The 15,706-nt window shown below is 43.8% G+C and overlaps 1 protein-coding gene across 2 annotated transcripts in view; it reads left to right on the forward strand.

Annotated features, from left to right (window-relative positions):
* The window catches only part of Prkcq (protein kinase C theta), a 128,926-nt gene that overhangs the window by 102,881 nt on the left and 10,339 nt on the right, over positions 1-15,706 (forward strand). For both annotated transcript variants that reach the window (XM_060372298.1, XM_060372299.1), the window contains exons 14-16: positions 1,007-1,069; positions 6,649-6,787; positions 14,195-14,383. In XM_060372298.1, the coding sequence (XP_060228281.1) occupies positions 1,007-1,069; positions 6,649-6,787; positions 14,195-14,383 (391 nt within the window). The remainder of the gene's footprint in view (positions 1-1,006; positions 1,070-6,648; positions 6,788-14,194; positions 14,384-15,706) is intronic.

Here is a 15,706-nt window from a genome sequence, read left to right on the forward strand (position 1 = left end):
TTGGTGCTCAGCCATCTGTCACACACCTACTACTTAGAGTGGTTAGGGCTGAACTGAACTGAACTGAAAGATGGACTTGGTCTACCAGCTGCTGCTAAGGCCCAGTGATGCAGCTGTTTTATCAACTCTAGAAGGGAGCGCTAACCATTACCATGGTTTTCAGGCTCCTTTTAGCCAAGCACGTGAGGTTATTTTTATCATGTTTTGGAAGCATTGCACAGAACTCAACAGGCATTACACACTGGGGTGTGTGTGTGCGTGTGTGTGTGTGTGTGTGTGTGTGTGTGTGTGTGTGTGTGTAGAAATGATCCCTTCTGTCCCTGACGGTCCTATAAAGCTAACTTGAACACCTGCTGCCCACCTATTGTGTCCTAAATGCTTTCTGGGCATTGCTTTCTTCCTAGGACTCAGCATATTTCACCAGGAAGCTCTCCCCTATGTCTGACTTAATCCCACCAGAGAGACACAAACTAATTTCCATTAAGCCTGTCACCAGTGAAGATGAGGACCAGCTTATCACCAACTCTCTTCTAATATCCCTGTATTCATCTCTCAGGCTGTAGCTCTGGCCCATACTTCTCATCATCTGTATGAAAATATTCTAGCCAGATATGTTGAGAACGGTCTGTCCCATACCTCTGTGGGCTCCAGGAAGAATTTGAAATAAAGGAGGAAGTTATTTTCCTGTTACACTGTACTATTTGATACGTTTCAAGTTTGCATGGGTGTTATGATAGTATGGGCATTGCCACTTAAGATGAGTAAACAGCAGATTCAGAAGATGTTAACTGAAGATACTGGCTCTTAAATGATGTTCTCTGGGCCGGCAATGGGTGTGCTTGAGCCTTTGTGTTAAGTGGAGCATGGATGATATCTTCTTTGCTGGAATTAAGCAAGAGTGTGTATATGCCATTTAGTTGAATACACACAGAGTGTCACAGGGCTTGGGGATTTCACTCTGCTCTGTTCCTACACTCACGCTGTGCCTTGGCTGTCTTTCTTACAGGTTTTATGCTGCTGAAATCATCCTTGGTCTACAGTTCCTTCATTCCAAAGGAATTGTGTATAGGTAAATTGTGCTTCTGTCTGACTTGATTTTACAGGCCAGTTAATTTTTAAATTGTATTAAAATGCCATGGGGGGAAAGTTCCCAGCCAGAACCCTTCCCACTGTGAAGTTCTAATCCTGGAAGCCTGAAGGTTCTAGTCCCCTTTCATTCTTTCTTCTTCCTTTAGCTTTTTCTTTCCTCCTCCTGCCACTGCTTCATCTCCGATACCTTATTTCTGCTTTCTCCATCATTTTTGCCCTTTGTGCCTCTTGCTCTTTTTTTGGGTCACCTAGAAATGCTTATGCAATGTTTGCTTTTGGATGGGAGAAGGAAGCTCTCTCTGGAAGGCTCACTCACATGACATCGATGAAAACTCAGGTCTGTACCCTTCAGAAGCACACAGACCCTCCACTGCCCTCCTTCATGAATTCAAAATTTCTCTCTTGCACAGTATTCTTTCACTCTCTGCTGTCAGAGCTCTTAGATGAACACTGTCAATCTTCAGTCTTTACCTCTCAAAACACAGTTGACCCATGGTTAACAGAAAATCTTTAAAAGTTAGATGTCCAGTTTCCACACTCACTACAGATGAAGGGAAGGAGACAGAGAGGGAAAGGAGCTGAGGAGGAGTTGGATGAACTAGCAGAAACAAAGAACATGGCCCTGTTCTTGGACAGTCATGACCTGGAGTCACTATTAAAAGTTCCATTGTCTTGCACTTGGCTTTTTTCAGACAGCAGGCAGTACAGAGCTTTGGTCAACACTGAAGCTTTGGTGTTCACACGGGTCCTGCTATCTGAAAAAACAATCACATAGCAAGAACACTCCACTTCCAGGTGTGTTCTGGTAGGGGTGCTCTGTGCAGTGTCTCAAAGCTGAACACCTGGAATGTCCTGGGAAGCCAGTGTCCTTACACATACTCTGAGTATAAGCTTCTTTTTTAAGGTATGTGTGTGTGAGAAAGAGAGACATGTACACAGTATCTACAGAGGCCAGAAAAAAAGCATCAAATTCTTTGGAAATAGAGTTATAGGTGGTTGTGTGATACCTTACGTGGATGCCAGGAATCAAATTCAGGTTCTCCAGATGAGTAACAAACCCTATTTGGTACTAAGCTATTTCTCCAGAATGTTGTTGTTTTTTTTTTATCTACAAAGAAGTAGATTAAAGATGATGACTTTCAAGGATCTTATAACCTCATGAACACACTAAACAAATTCCATATTCTTCCTTATTAGAACATAAGACTTGAAATCATGACCTACATTATTAAACATATCAAGAACCCTAAAATGGGTATATGCTGTCATATCTCCATATTCACCTGAACATTATTTAAAGACCTTGATCAATCCGCATGCTGTTTTAGTTTCTTTATAACTCCTGCAATATGTAAAACACTCTTGTACTTAATATTGCACAGTCTGCATGTTGATAAGTGGACAGACTGGTAAGTGGATGAATGGCTTAATGGATGTCTTGATAAATGGATGAGTGAATGGATCAATAAATGGACAGTTTGAGTGCTAGATAGATGTGAGAGGAAAAACAAAATCAGGGATTGTTTTTGAAGGAGAGAGAACTGGATGTCACAGTTAAAACTGAAATCCATATGCCCTAGTGTCTCTCTTCCCCCGTTTGCATCTTGGTAGCTGTGCTCTTGGATGTGCTGCACAAAAGGACCAATAAATGTCTTCCCATGACAAACAGCATACACTCATTTTAGGGCTCTATCCATGTGGGTGAGTCATGGTTTTAAGTCTTCTATGTACCAAACAGGGAAGAATCTTTGGTTCACTGAGTGAGGTCATGGTAGATCTTTGAGAGATGGTATAATATAATTAAAATTGAGATGAGGCCATCAACTCTGCCTGTATGCTGCTTGTGGAAGACAGCAAGCTGCTGGCAAGGAAAGTTGGCACCAGACTTCAGCTGCTGCTGACACTGAACTTGGCCTGCTTTAAGAGATGCTTCCAGTGAGCAAGTATAACTTGACTGATCTAAACTTTTAATATGGTGGCTGAATTGCTGAAGAGAGCCTATTCGTGTCCTTCTGCAGACCTCATAGGATTATGTTTTTCTGTTTACAAACTGTACTTAGTCATTTTGAAGGGCTACCTAAAATTAATGCAGTCTTGGGGGCACATGAATAAAAACAGAACATTATTCTGTCAGTTCTAGAGACTAGAAAGCTGAACTCAAATTATGGACAGGGCCATCCTTTCATCAAAGGTTTAGAAGAGGAGCCTTCATTAGCCAGCCCCACTGGGGTAGCTGCAGGAATTTTTTTGGTCCATAGCTACATCACTCCCATCTCTGTCTCCACCTTGGCATGGCCTTCCTCCCTGTGTGTCTCTCCACCATGTGGCTGAGAAGAAGCATGATAGATTTCGTCTGTCTTTCCCACACATGCAATTCAGAATGAGTTCGTCTTGACACCTTAATAATCTAATTATACCAACACACACTCTTTTCCTTAAATGAGATCATAGTCACAACATTCTAGGGAGTAGGGCATGAACCATATTCTTTATATTACATATAATACACACACACATATGTATGTGTGCATGTAAGTGTAGATATCTCTATCTCTATCTATCACCTCTATATCTATATCTCTATCTACATCTATATCTGTATCTATACACAGCATACACACACACATATACAGAGCCAGGCATGGTGGCACATGCCTGTGATCCTGGCAGTCAAGAAGCTGAGGCAAGGAAATTACAAGCCAAGGATAGTTTGGGCTACCTTTTGAGTCTCTGTGGTGTGTGTGTGTGTGTGTGTGTGTGTGTGTGTGTGTGTGAATATAAACATATATGTAGTGGGGTAGGCACCATTCACTATTCTGCAACCAGTATCATGAAATGATGAACCTTCACAATAAATAGTCTCTGATGGGCAGAAAATATGTAGAATTCTGAACTCTAACCTATCTAAATAAATACACTTTCTAGATTTTGAGAGAAGGGTAGAAGTAGATGAAAAGATGGAGGCAGTGCATCCTAAAGAGCCCAAATAAATATGATTCCAGTTTTAAAAGAAGAGGCAAGAAAAGACCTTGTCAGAACTGATAGCACTCCAACAACAAAAACTTCTTATCTTCCGGTAGGGTTCTTTTTCTTAAGGGGAAGAGGAGTTTTCAAGTAGAGAAAATGACTGCAGAGAAACCTCTCTCTGTATATCTGTCTCTCTGTGTGTGTCTCTTTCTGTCTCTCTATCTGTCTGCCCTCCCTCTATCACACACACACACCCCACAGAAGTGAAGCAGGAAGGGATAGACCAGTTAGCTCTTAGAGCTGCTTACCACCTCTTGTGGAGCAAAACTTAGCGAGTCCAGAGCCTGTGGTTGGATAGCACAGAACTGAACTGATGAGAAAGGGGAGATGTGGGTAGATGCCCACATCATAAGGGAGCCTCCTACTGGAAACAGCAGCATCTTGAAAGATGCCCTAAGTCTTAGTTTGGACATAACATAAAATCAAGGACTCAGAAAATACACAGACATGAAAAGAAAAGCTGGAACCCTCAACTGTGGAAATACTGAGCTGAGGAGAAATTAACTGTATTTCTGAATGGTAAATGACCTCACCTACATATCTCAGGCCACTTCTAAATGCTTTCACGTGGCCTGTCTCAGTAGATGCCACAGAGATAAGCAAGAGGCGCCATGCACTTTGTTTGTTGTTAGTAACAGGAGGCTCAGCAAAGGGCAGGTGACAGCTGGGGAAGTCCACCATGAAACCAACTCTACTTGGCTTCTGAACAGAAGATCTTCCCCAGCACTGACCACATGACACAGGGTCCGCTGAGTTCTCTGCTCTGCCACAGAGACAAACAATGGCTGTGGACTCTAAAGCTCTTGAGTCCTGATGTCCTGTGGTGAGGAGTCAGTTGAGTGACTTGCCTCAGAATGCTCTTCTTTAGGTTTTAAAGCATCTCTAGTTGGCTGCAAAGAATGTAGCTAGTCTTCTGCTTTCATTCCTTACTACTATGGAGGTCTGGCTTGGGAAAAAAAAAACCTTCTGAACCTTTCCATTCCAACTCTCATCTCTCAGACCTTCCGTCCCACAATCCCAAAGACATCTGTACTCTTTAAAAAAAAATGGATTGCAAATTTGACATGAAGCTTGTTTTTTCCTAGCCAGAGGCACAGGGAACATTTATTTTTAGATCAGTTAAAATACATCTTTGTATAATTTCATGAGACCAGTTTGATGGGAAACACCAGGTGGTCTTTGTCTAAAAGGACCTAAGAGAGAAGACTAGGTTTGCATCCCAGGCCACTGCCTGGCTGTGTGGCCCAGATAAAGAACATGACCTTGAGAAACTTTCATCTTAGAACAGCCAGTACTAATAACAACTTGATGGGGATGAGGGACTGGCTCACGGGACAGGAAGCAATACTTAGTTCTGAAGCTCATAAACCTGAGTTCAAATCCCCAACACCCCACAAAAAGCCAAGTGTGACTCATGCATTTGTAATCCTGGTGATGGATGGAGAGGAGACAGGAGGGTCACTGGGGCTTGCAGGTTGCCAGCCCAGCTCCAAGGAAACCCAGTGTCAAGAAGAAAAGGTGGGGAGTGATAGAACAGGATACCTTCCCTCTTTCTCTCTCCTCCACATATGCACAAACAAGTGTGAGCACCCACCCACACGTGTGCCTGTGTATAACATGACACACACCACACACATCCACACCCATAACACACAATAATAATAATAATAATAATCTGATATCTGAAGACTACTGTGAGAATTGAATGATAGAATGTATGGACAAGCGAAAGAAGCCAGCGAAAGTACTAAATTCCAAGTGCATTGTTGTTCTGGTCTTTTCTAAAGCCTCACAGCTAGATATCTGGCTCCTTAGAGATGACTGTCACCATCCCCAGCCAAGTTTTGGAGCTATATAAACATAGGTACAGATGGCAAACTTAAAGTGACACCAATATGGCAGAGCATATGGATTAAGCTAATAAGCCCGGACTGTTAGCATGTGGATTTGGATTAGCCTGTAACTGAATTTAAGGGGATAAAATTGCTATGTTGTGTATTTAGCTCCAGTGGGACATTGGGGGGCAGAAGACTAGCACTCGCCAAGAGAAGCATTAGATATACCAGGCATCTTCGCTCTTGACCATGAAAGTGTGGCAAGAACAGATAGTATCACGAATCTGAGACATGTCTAGGAATTCCCAGTCACATAGAAACTGTTGGTGACACGTGGGTAGCAGGGATGACTAAGAGAATAAGACACAGAGAATATATGGATCAAGGCCCTAAGGTGCAACAAGTACTTAGAAGGGGAGGGACGACATGAGAATCTGTTAGAGTATCTGGCCCAAGCCAGTTGGCCAGGGCACCAAAGGCCTCCAAAGAAGCCCTGAGCATGGGCTACCGATATGGGAAGTAGGACAAATGACAGCCCTTGATGGTCTAGGGGATGAGAGGTGCAATAGAGCTTCCCCTCAAGCTCCCCCAACCCCGTCTAGCTGTTATCACCCAAGCTACCATACCACCATGAGAATTTCACTTTAACAAAACTGTGTTAATTCAAGTGAGATTTTCCTTCGTTTTTGTTTTTCAGGGACCTGAAGCTAGATAATATCCTGTTAGACAGAGATGGACATATCAAAATTGCAGATTTTGGGATGTGCAAGGAGAACATGCTAGGAGATGCGAAGACTAACACTTTCTGTGGGACTCCCGACTACATCGCTCCGGAGGTAGGGCCACACTGCCCGGGAGGTCCTTCCCCAGCCCAGTGTGCTGAGGCCAAGCGCTTTCTCCCTCTAAGATTCAGCATTTGGTTTGCTCTGGGGAGTGGTTTCCAGATGCAGACACACATACACGAAAATGCTAACATCATCTCTTCGTGGCTAGAGGGGCTTGGCCCGCCTTTGAGCCATGGTTCTGAACAACCCCAGCCTTAAAAAAAAAAAATTTTACCTGTTCTGATCCAACAGCAGCAGCACCTGGCAAAGAGCCAGGGAGAAGCAGAGATCCACCCAGGTCAGGTTTACATTGGGGTCAGAACACCTGGAGGGCCGGAGAAGGTGGTTGTTAACACCTCCCACACCCCATTTCTAAATGAGTGTAGCCCCTTCTCACAGTGAGGGTTAACTCTGTGTCACTGTCACGGTGTAATGGCAGAGAGTTAAGGAGGGAGCATCTGCATGTCTGGAAACTTCATAATGAAATTCATTAGTGTGTATGATTAATCACTGCTAAGAAGAAAAACTTAAAAAAAATTAAGTTTCATGTTTAACCCAAAATTGTAGCAGTAAATCATTTTCCTGCTAGCCTGAGGATGAGCATTTTCTCAGGAGGCATCTGTCCTTTCACCTAAACTCTCTTTCCCCTTTAGGGAATCCTCCTCTAGCTGCCCACCCCAGGGAGTTTAGAGACTGCCTTGCCCTGTGGTCCTTGACATAACATGGAATATCCGGCCATGTTGCATTTATTTTATTTTTAATCTTTAAATCTCCTGCACAGCTGTTTGTTTGCTCTAAAGTCTGGTACTGTTGCTCACTTTTAAAAAGCTTTTTAAATTTTGAAACAAGTGTAAGTCTGTAAGAAGTCCCAAAGGTAGGGACCTGCACCCTCCAGCCAGCTTCCTCCATTGGTTACATCTCGAATAGCTCAGCAGCTGGAGAGATGGCACAATGGGTGAGGCAACTTCCTGTCCAAGCAAACCTTCTAGCACCCACTTTAAAAAACCAGGCATGGCCACATACACCTATAACCTCAGACCTTTGGAAGGTAGGGACAGGAGAATCACTAGGATTTGCTGACTGCAAGCCTAGCTCCAAATTCAGTGAGAGACCCTGCCTCAAGGAATAAGGTAGAGAGTTCAATAATAGGATACTCAGTGTCTTGCACCATCATGGCTGCACACACCTACATACATACATTCGCATCTGCTCATAAGTCACACACACACAAAGTATAGTAGTTACTTTTCTCTGGCTGTGATAAAGCACCATAACTAAGGCAACGTATAGAAGAAAGGGTTTATTTGGGTTTACAATTCCAGAGGGATAAGAGTCCAGCACCATCACAGGCAGGAAGGCTGGCAGCAGGCAGACTTGTGCTCAAGTCTTAAACCACAAGCAGGGAGCCCAGGGAATAGTGAGATGAGAGGCTTTCAATCCTCAAACCCTCACCCCAGTGACACAATGCCTCCAGCAAAGCCACACTTCCTAAGGCTCCCCAAACAGTGCCACCAAAGTATCCAAACACTTAAGACTGTGAGGGGCATCCTACCAGTGCCCCTCTTGGGAGGATTTGGATGATTTTACCTTTTACAGGCAAGGACTCAATGAGGGGACTGACACAGAAAAGTGAGACAAATTAGCCTTTACAAGTGAATGAATGGGGCCTGGAGAGATGACCCTGCTTTAAGGGCACTGACTGCTCTTCCAGAGGACCTGGGTTCAAATCCCAGCACCCACAAAGCACCTCACAACTGTCTGTAACTCTAAGATCTGACGCTCTCACATAGATATGCCTGCAGGCAAAACATCAATGCTCATAAAATAAAGGTAATTAAATCTAAGTTTTTTAATTGAATAAATGAATGAACTTGTGAATGGAGGATGATTGTCTAAGGACACACCTCTGATTTCCCAGGAAAACAATGCCCGAAGCAGATCCCCATAATCTGTCAACTGTGGCAGCTGGCTGGAGCTTAAGAACCCGGATGCTACCATGGCTTTAGTTTTAACTTAACCTCATTGAAAGGTGTGAATGGCCACTGTTCTTCAAGATATTTGTGGTTGCTTTAGCTGTCCAGTTCCGTTCATTGCTGTGATGCCTTCTGATATTAGAACCTGCATGCGAGCACAGATCCTGGCCGTGTAATAAGCCAGTTTCAGCTGATGGGAAGCCAAAGCTAATTATGGCGCGAGTGTAGGCGACCTCAGAGCATTCTTGATGCAGCACCAGATCCCTTTAGGGATGATCCTAAACTGCTGACTCAGCTCAGTTGGATCATGATAGTCTCAGCAAAGGTCTCTGGTGTCTTCCTCTTGCTTCACACCCACCCCTCCACACCCATGTCCACTCCCCCACTGCTCCAACCCCCACTCCATGAACTATCTCTACCTTACGGGGTCTAAATATCTTTGTGTCTGTTCTTGTTCTTCTTGTCTGCAAATTCTTAGGCTTTGTTGTTTCCTCAGCAAAGCTTCCCTTCCCGGATCTGTTTCCTTACGCAGCTTCTAGAACTTTGCTTCCGTGACCTGCTGCTTTCCTTTGCAACTCCCATCTTTCCCTCTCTTTGAAGCATGCTCATCTCCCTGTGGCTTGGTTTTCGTCTCTTCTCATTATATTCTCTCTCTCTCTCTCTCTCTCTCACCCACCTCTAATTTACCTTACTTTTTATTATGTACACATACATGCAGGGGAGGGCTTCGTGGATGTGTGTATTGGTACTCAGAGAGGCAAAACTAGGATATCAGATCTCCTGGAGCTGAAGAACGGGTAGCAACCCAACATGGGTGCTGGGAATCGAACTCCAGTACTCTGCAAAAGCAATGCTTGTCCTTAACTGTTGGTCTATCTCCCCAGCCCCTTGTTGTGTATTCTCTACTGAGTAACTTTACCTATGGCAGTGGTTTTAGCTCTAGAACATGTGTGGCCAGCCCAAACTTTGTCTTACTTCAGACCTTCCTATATGTGTCATAGCTTTATATACATCACAGGCCCTTCAAACATTACAGCTCCCAAACTCACTCTCTCTGTTGGAGCTTCCCACTCTTTCTCTTCCCCTTAACACATCTTTCATGATTAACCATAGGCCATCTACCAGTTGATACTCAAGTGTTCTCCCTTCTTCCCTAAATCCAGGCAAAGGCTTTCCTTAGTGGGACCTCTCACTCCCCAGATCCGGAGACTGAAGCAAGACTTTTCCTTGTTCTTACTCAACTCTCAAAATGCATCTTTTTATTTGGTCCTCCAGAAATGTACAGTTCTTCCCCATCTTTTCTTGGCATTGCTCTAGCCTATCTTGCCCTGAATCCCAGGCCCTTCTTCATGCCTTTCCTCCATCATACACATCACCAGCCTCTACATGTTTTCAAGCTTTTAAAACACACTCATTTATCTATATAATTATCATTTATTTACTTGTATAATCATCATTTATGAAGGTCATCGTAGCTTACATGGGAGACAACTTGCACGAGTCAGGTTTTTTTTTTCCTCCACCATGTAGGTCCTGGGATCAAATTTGCCAGCAAGCACCCTTATCCTCTGAGCCATCTCAGCAGCCCGATAATCTCCAATTTTTGATGTTGTTTCTTTATCAGTTAAGCCAACACTCTGAAGATGAGTGTATGTGTTTACCCTATACATGAACCTCATGCATTGCTACCAATTAACATGGTCTATGTTCAAAGAACATACCTAAAATATATAAGGTCAAATTAAACTAAGAATGAGACAGTACTAAAAACTGGTACTAAACAGCTTAATTTTGTCCTATGTTATTAATAGTAGAAAGTAAAATATATGTCATTAAAATTAGGAGATCAAATGACAGTTTTAAAGTTATTTCTCTTATTTTTTTGAGATTTAATAATTACATCATCCCTCCTTCCCTTTTTTCCCCCTTCCAACCCTCCTATATATCTCTTCTTGCTGTCTTTCAAATTCATGGCCTCTTTTTTCATTAATTGTTGTTGTTGTGTGTGTGTCCCTAAATGCATAAGTACAACCTTCTCGGTCTTCATAATATTACCTGAGTGTGTGTTTTCATGTATGTTTGCTATGATGTGACCAGTTGGTGTGCTCTTCCCTAGGGCAGACTATTTCTCCTGCTCTCAGAATTCTCTAGTTGTCTGTAGTTCTTTGTCCAGGGTTGAGGCCTCAAGAGCGTTCTTCCCCTGCAGACTTTGGCATGACTATTGGTGCTGCCCTTGTTCAGCTTGTGTTTGGGCAGTCATGTGAGACTCTGTGCATGAGGGTCTGACATTCTTAGCAGAGACCATCTCACAGAGAATGCCATTCTTCTGATTCCTACAATTCCTCTTCCCCCTCTTTAACACAGTTGTTAGCATCAGTGGGGACTGGGGCCTCCAGGCTCTGCTTTTGTTCGTTTTCTGTAGTGGTCTCCCTATCTGTTGCAAAGGGAAATTTCCTTGTTGTGGGGTCAAGAGTATACTTCGGAGATCAAACAATTAAAAAAAAAAAGTCTTGGTTTCGGAAGCCCTGAGATGTCTCAGCAGCTAACGGCACTTTTAAGCACGCCGCACAACCTGAGATCCACTCCTAGGACCCACATGATAAAAGAAACAGACTTCTGGCAACTTGTCCTCTGACCTCAACACATGCGCCGTGGCAACCACATGCCTTCCTGCATCAAATAAATATAATTTTTTTTTAAATCTTGTTTTAATACTTTAGGGCTCTGGTATTGAAAGGTCTGATGTATATCTTCAAATTCTTAATTCTCCTACTTGCACACCTGGTAAAGACGTCAAGATAAAACAGAATTGATAGTCTATATTGAGCAAGGACTATCACTGGTGATAGGAGATGTAAATCCATTATCCAAAGCACTATTTTAAAGACCCCTTCTATCTAAGCAAGCTTCTTTTTGGCCAAGACATAGTTAATGAGTCCACTGGTGTTAGCTTCATGCATGGCTGACAAACAAGCTGTCTGAACAAGACGTGTCAGCCTCATTTCTTACCTCCCATGTAATGGTAGCATTTATTTAAACTCTACCTCAGACCTAAATGTCCTGTTCGCTACTTATGTTCACTAACGGGATACATAGCTGCTCATCATCATCACACCTGAACACACTAGCTCCAGGGGCAGAAGGGACTGCTACTGTCACCCATCACAAGGGACAAAGAGGTCTGTGACAGAGAGTGACAAGGCCATTATTATGCTCATCTCCCTGTGGCTTATTATTATTATTATTATTATTATTATTATTATTATTTGGCTAGTCTCTCCAGTTTAAAGTTGTGAGTCTAATTCCCGGAGTAAGGCGGAGCTAGGAAAGGGGACCCTCTAGCAAGTCCAAGCTGCACGTCCTCCCCAGCACAGAGCAGTGCAAAGAACCATGCAGGAAGAGAGAAATACCAGGAGACAATATTAACTGTGAACTGAAATCCCCAGAGACGGGACTGCAGATCCCAGCTCTCAACCCACCGTGGGATCTGAAATAAGAAACCCAGCCTCCGAAGTACAGTCAGAGATAACAGCAGAGATTGGAGGTGTTCTTGGAAACCAAGACATAATGTCTAACAAAATACCCAGTGAACGTTAATGCTCCTTTTCAAATAGCCTGTTCCCTGTGTGGATTTGCATTCTGTTCCCTCTTCTGCATTTGCTTTAACTAACATCACCTAGCCTCGAAGCTCTAATTTTCGAGACAGCTGTCTCCTGGCCTCCAAATCTCTTTTCATTTGTTCCTCCAAAATGAAGTTGTTTACACACACGCTTGCCGCTCAGAGCTGGTTCTGGTTGCTTTGGCACCACCATGTGGCATATCTTGGGAATTGCATGTGAGCCTTGTCCCTCATAAAGGTCCCCTTTGTGTGTAGGGCTGGACCAATTGATTGTATACACTAATGGTGCATCTTTTCTTCCCTGCCACTCTCCCTGCATCCGACATTTACACTATTCCTTAAGGCATATGACTTTTTGTCAACTTCAAGGTGAGCTTTTAGAATCAAATATTGAATTCCAGCTACCATGTTGCAGTTTACAATAAAGTGAGCTTTATTTTCACACATGGAGATGAGTTTCATCTAAGCAGCTGTCCAGCATTGCACTTACAGCAAGTTCCAGGTCACAAACCGCCTTGACTTTCCTCCTATCTGCAGGCTCCTTAGAGCCACCCTGTAGTTAGGTAGCCACACATGAGTACTTAACAAGGCAGGTTACGAGGGGGAAGGAGTCTTCCCCAAGCTGTGCAGACGAGAGATGCAGCCCATGCAGAGCCAGTGGGACTTTTTACAGCCATGAGAGCTGTGGTTTGTCGGGTACTGCTTCAGGTCCCTCAGCCTCATGCCCCTCTGATCCAGGGCCGGGGGTATCTCGCACAGAGGAGTCAGGCAGTGTTTGCCTTTGCCTCTGGCTGACTTCGCTTAGCGTAAAGTGCTCCGGGGTCACCTATACTTGTAATCTGGGGTAGTACTCTGCTGTGTCTATGTTTTGCAATTCCTTTGTGCATTCATTCCATTGGTGGGCTCTTTGCCTGATGTTCTGTCTTCCCTCCCATCAACGTTACTGCCTCAAACAGGGTGCTCACGTCTCTCAAGCACACTAAATTTTGTTGCTTTGCTTACCACCATCACATCATCTTCAGCCATTCATGCAGTTGGGGATCTCACTGTGCACTGTTTTAGCAAAGCCAGGGCCTGCTTCATTTGGGCGGTGTGCAATGACATAGTGGCTTGCGCATTCCTTGCCTTCCAGCAAACAAGGAAGCTGCTGAAAGTCAAGGTACAAAGCCTTTGTTGCTACATGCAGATAAAAAAAAAAATTAAGTTTGGTAGAATTCCTGCCTTTACTCCTCTTCCCTGGACGACAGGCTGGACTGTGCTCAGAACCTGTCCTAAGCTGTATGTAGCTCTGGGGAGTCTCTGGTCCTTGGGCCCAAGTCTGCTGTCCTCTATCATGATAATAACATGACTTCATTCCGCGCCCCAGTGACTAGGCATGTGGCTCTTGACACAAACAGTTGTGACTGGGTAGGTTTTAAAGATGGGACTGGGTTAAATGGTATCTTTGTGATTTTATGCAGAGGTGGGAGAACAGAAGCCAGGGGGTTTCATCTGGCTTAGACTCAAGCCAGCTCTATAGGATACAATACCTGTGGGATACCACCAGCCAGAACCTCACAGCATAGACGACAAGAAAATGAGAGCTACAGGCTCTGGTCGGTCATTATACTCAAAGCTAGAGGAGAAAAACAGGAAATGAAGCTCTAAAGGGTTTACTTAGACTCAGAAACTTGGTCATGGTGTAGCCATTTGTCACCAGCTTGCCAGAAGATATAGTTCTCAGCTGAGACTACAGATATTCACAGCCAGTCACTTACCTCCAGACTTGGAAGTGTTATGAGTCATTAGACTCATGTACTGACCACGCTCTGCCTTTTGATCACATAGATCTTGCTGGGCCAGAAATACAACCATTCTGTTGACTGGTGGTCTTTCGGCGTTCTCCTTTATGAGATGCTGATCGGCCAGTCGCCTTTCCACGGGCAGGACGAAGAGGAGCTTTTCCACTCCATCCGCATGGACAATCCCTTTTACCCGAGGTGGCTAGAAAAGGAGGCCAAGGATCTTTTAGTGAAGGTAAGAAATGAAGTTGAAACCTGGGGTGTAGCTCACTGGGAGAGTGCTTACCTCAGATGTGCAAGACCCCCATTTGGACCCGTAGTGTGTGTGTGCGCGCACACACACACACACACACACACACACAACAGAGAAAGAAAGAAATGAAATAAGAAAAAGGAAAGGAAGCTAAGAAGGGAATCACAAAATCAGTGTTGGATTCTTCTCAGTGGTCCCATGTGCTTCCAGATTCTGAGTCAAACATGGCCGAACACCACAGTGTATACTGAATGGTTTAATGGGATGTCACTGTCCCTCTGTCACCTATAGCACTGCTGCCATGCGCTCTGGTATCGAAGAGGAGAAAGAGCTGTGTCTAATTGTTTCTCATAGGTAGACTCCAGTGTGTGTGTGTGTGTGTGTGTGTGTGTGTGTGTGTTGAAGTAAAAGGGAAACTATCTGATGGGAGAAAAGAAACAAGCTGGAGAGGAAAGGATGGAAGTGTAATGGGGAACAAATAGGAACTAAGTACAATGTTTTATATGTCTAAAAATGTCACAATGAAGTCCAATATTTTATATATTTATTTAAAGGAATGGGAAAATTTAACTTTGAAAAGTAGAAGAGCCATGGCCAATCCCCCCATCATGTGCACCCTAAATAAAATCCAACTAGTATTTACAGGCAAGACGGTGGCACCCTGTGTTCCCACGTTCCCAGCACTGGGGAGGCAGAGGCAGGCATTCAAGATCATTCGTCTGCTTAGCCAGTTCGAAGCCAGACCAGGCTACATGACTACATGAGACCTTGCTTCAAAGGAGGAGTGGGGGAGGAAGTAAATCAATTCTCTTCACCATTTCTAAAGAAATGGCCAGCAGCCTTGGTTGGGTGACTGGTTGGGTGTAGCTGGTTCTTTAAGCAACCACAGCATGTGGTTTCTTTGTTTTATATTTATTGTAATTTTCCTCCTATGTGCAATGCCCCCCTTTAAGAGCATCCTCCATCCCTGCGTGAACCTCTAGCAGGATACAGACTTCTCTCTGGTGAGAGGCAAACCTCTGAAGCCCCAAATGTCATCTCTCTGAGAAACTAAGCTTGTGACCCGAAGCCCTAGGGAGCGAGTCAGTCTTAACATAGGTGCAAAGCTGATGACAACCTCTGCTCAGATTCATGGCTTCCAGATTCAGGCCTGTGGAAAAATTCTTATACTGAGATTACCTGAATCCTTGTTCTCCTTCCTTTCAACTCTTGGGTCTCTGCTTAGGCCTGTGGTGATATAATATTATAATAAATAATTAATAATATTTAAATATATGTATATAATATAGCCATATGATATTTAAA

The sequence above is a fragment of the Meriones unguiculatus genome, chromosome 19 (genome assembly GCF_030254825.1).
Source record: "Meriones unguiculatus strain TT.TT164.6M chromosome 19, Bangor_MerUng_6.1, whole genome shotgun sequence".
NCBI classification, from domain to species: Eukaryota; Metazoa; Chordata; class Mammalia; order Rodentia; family Muridae; genus Meriones; species Meriones unguiculatus.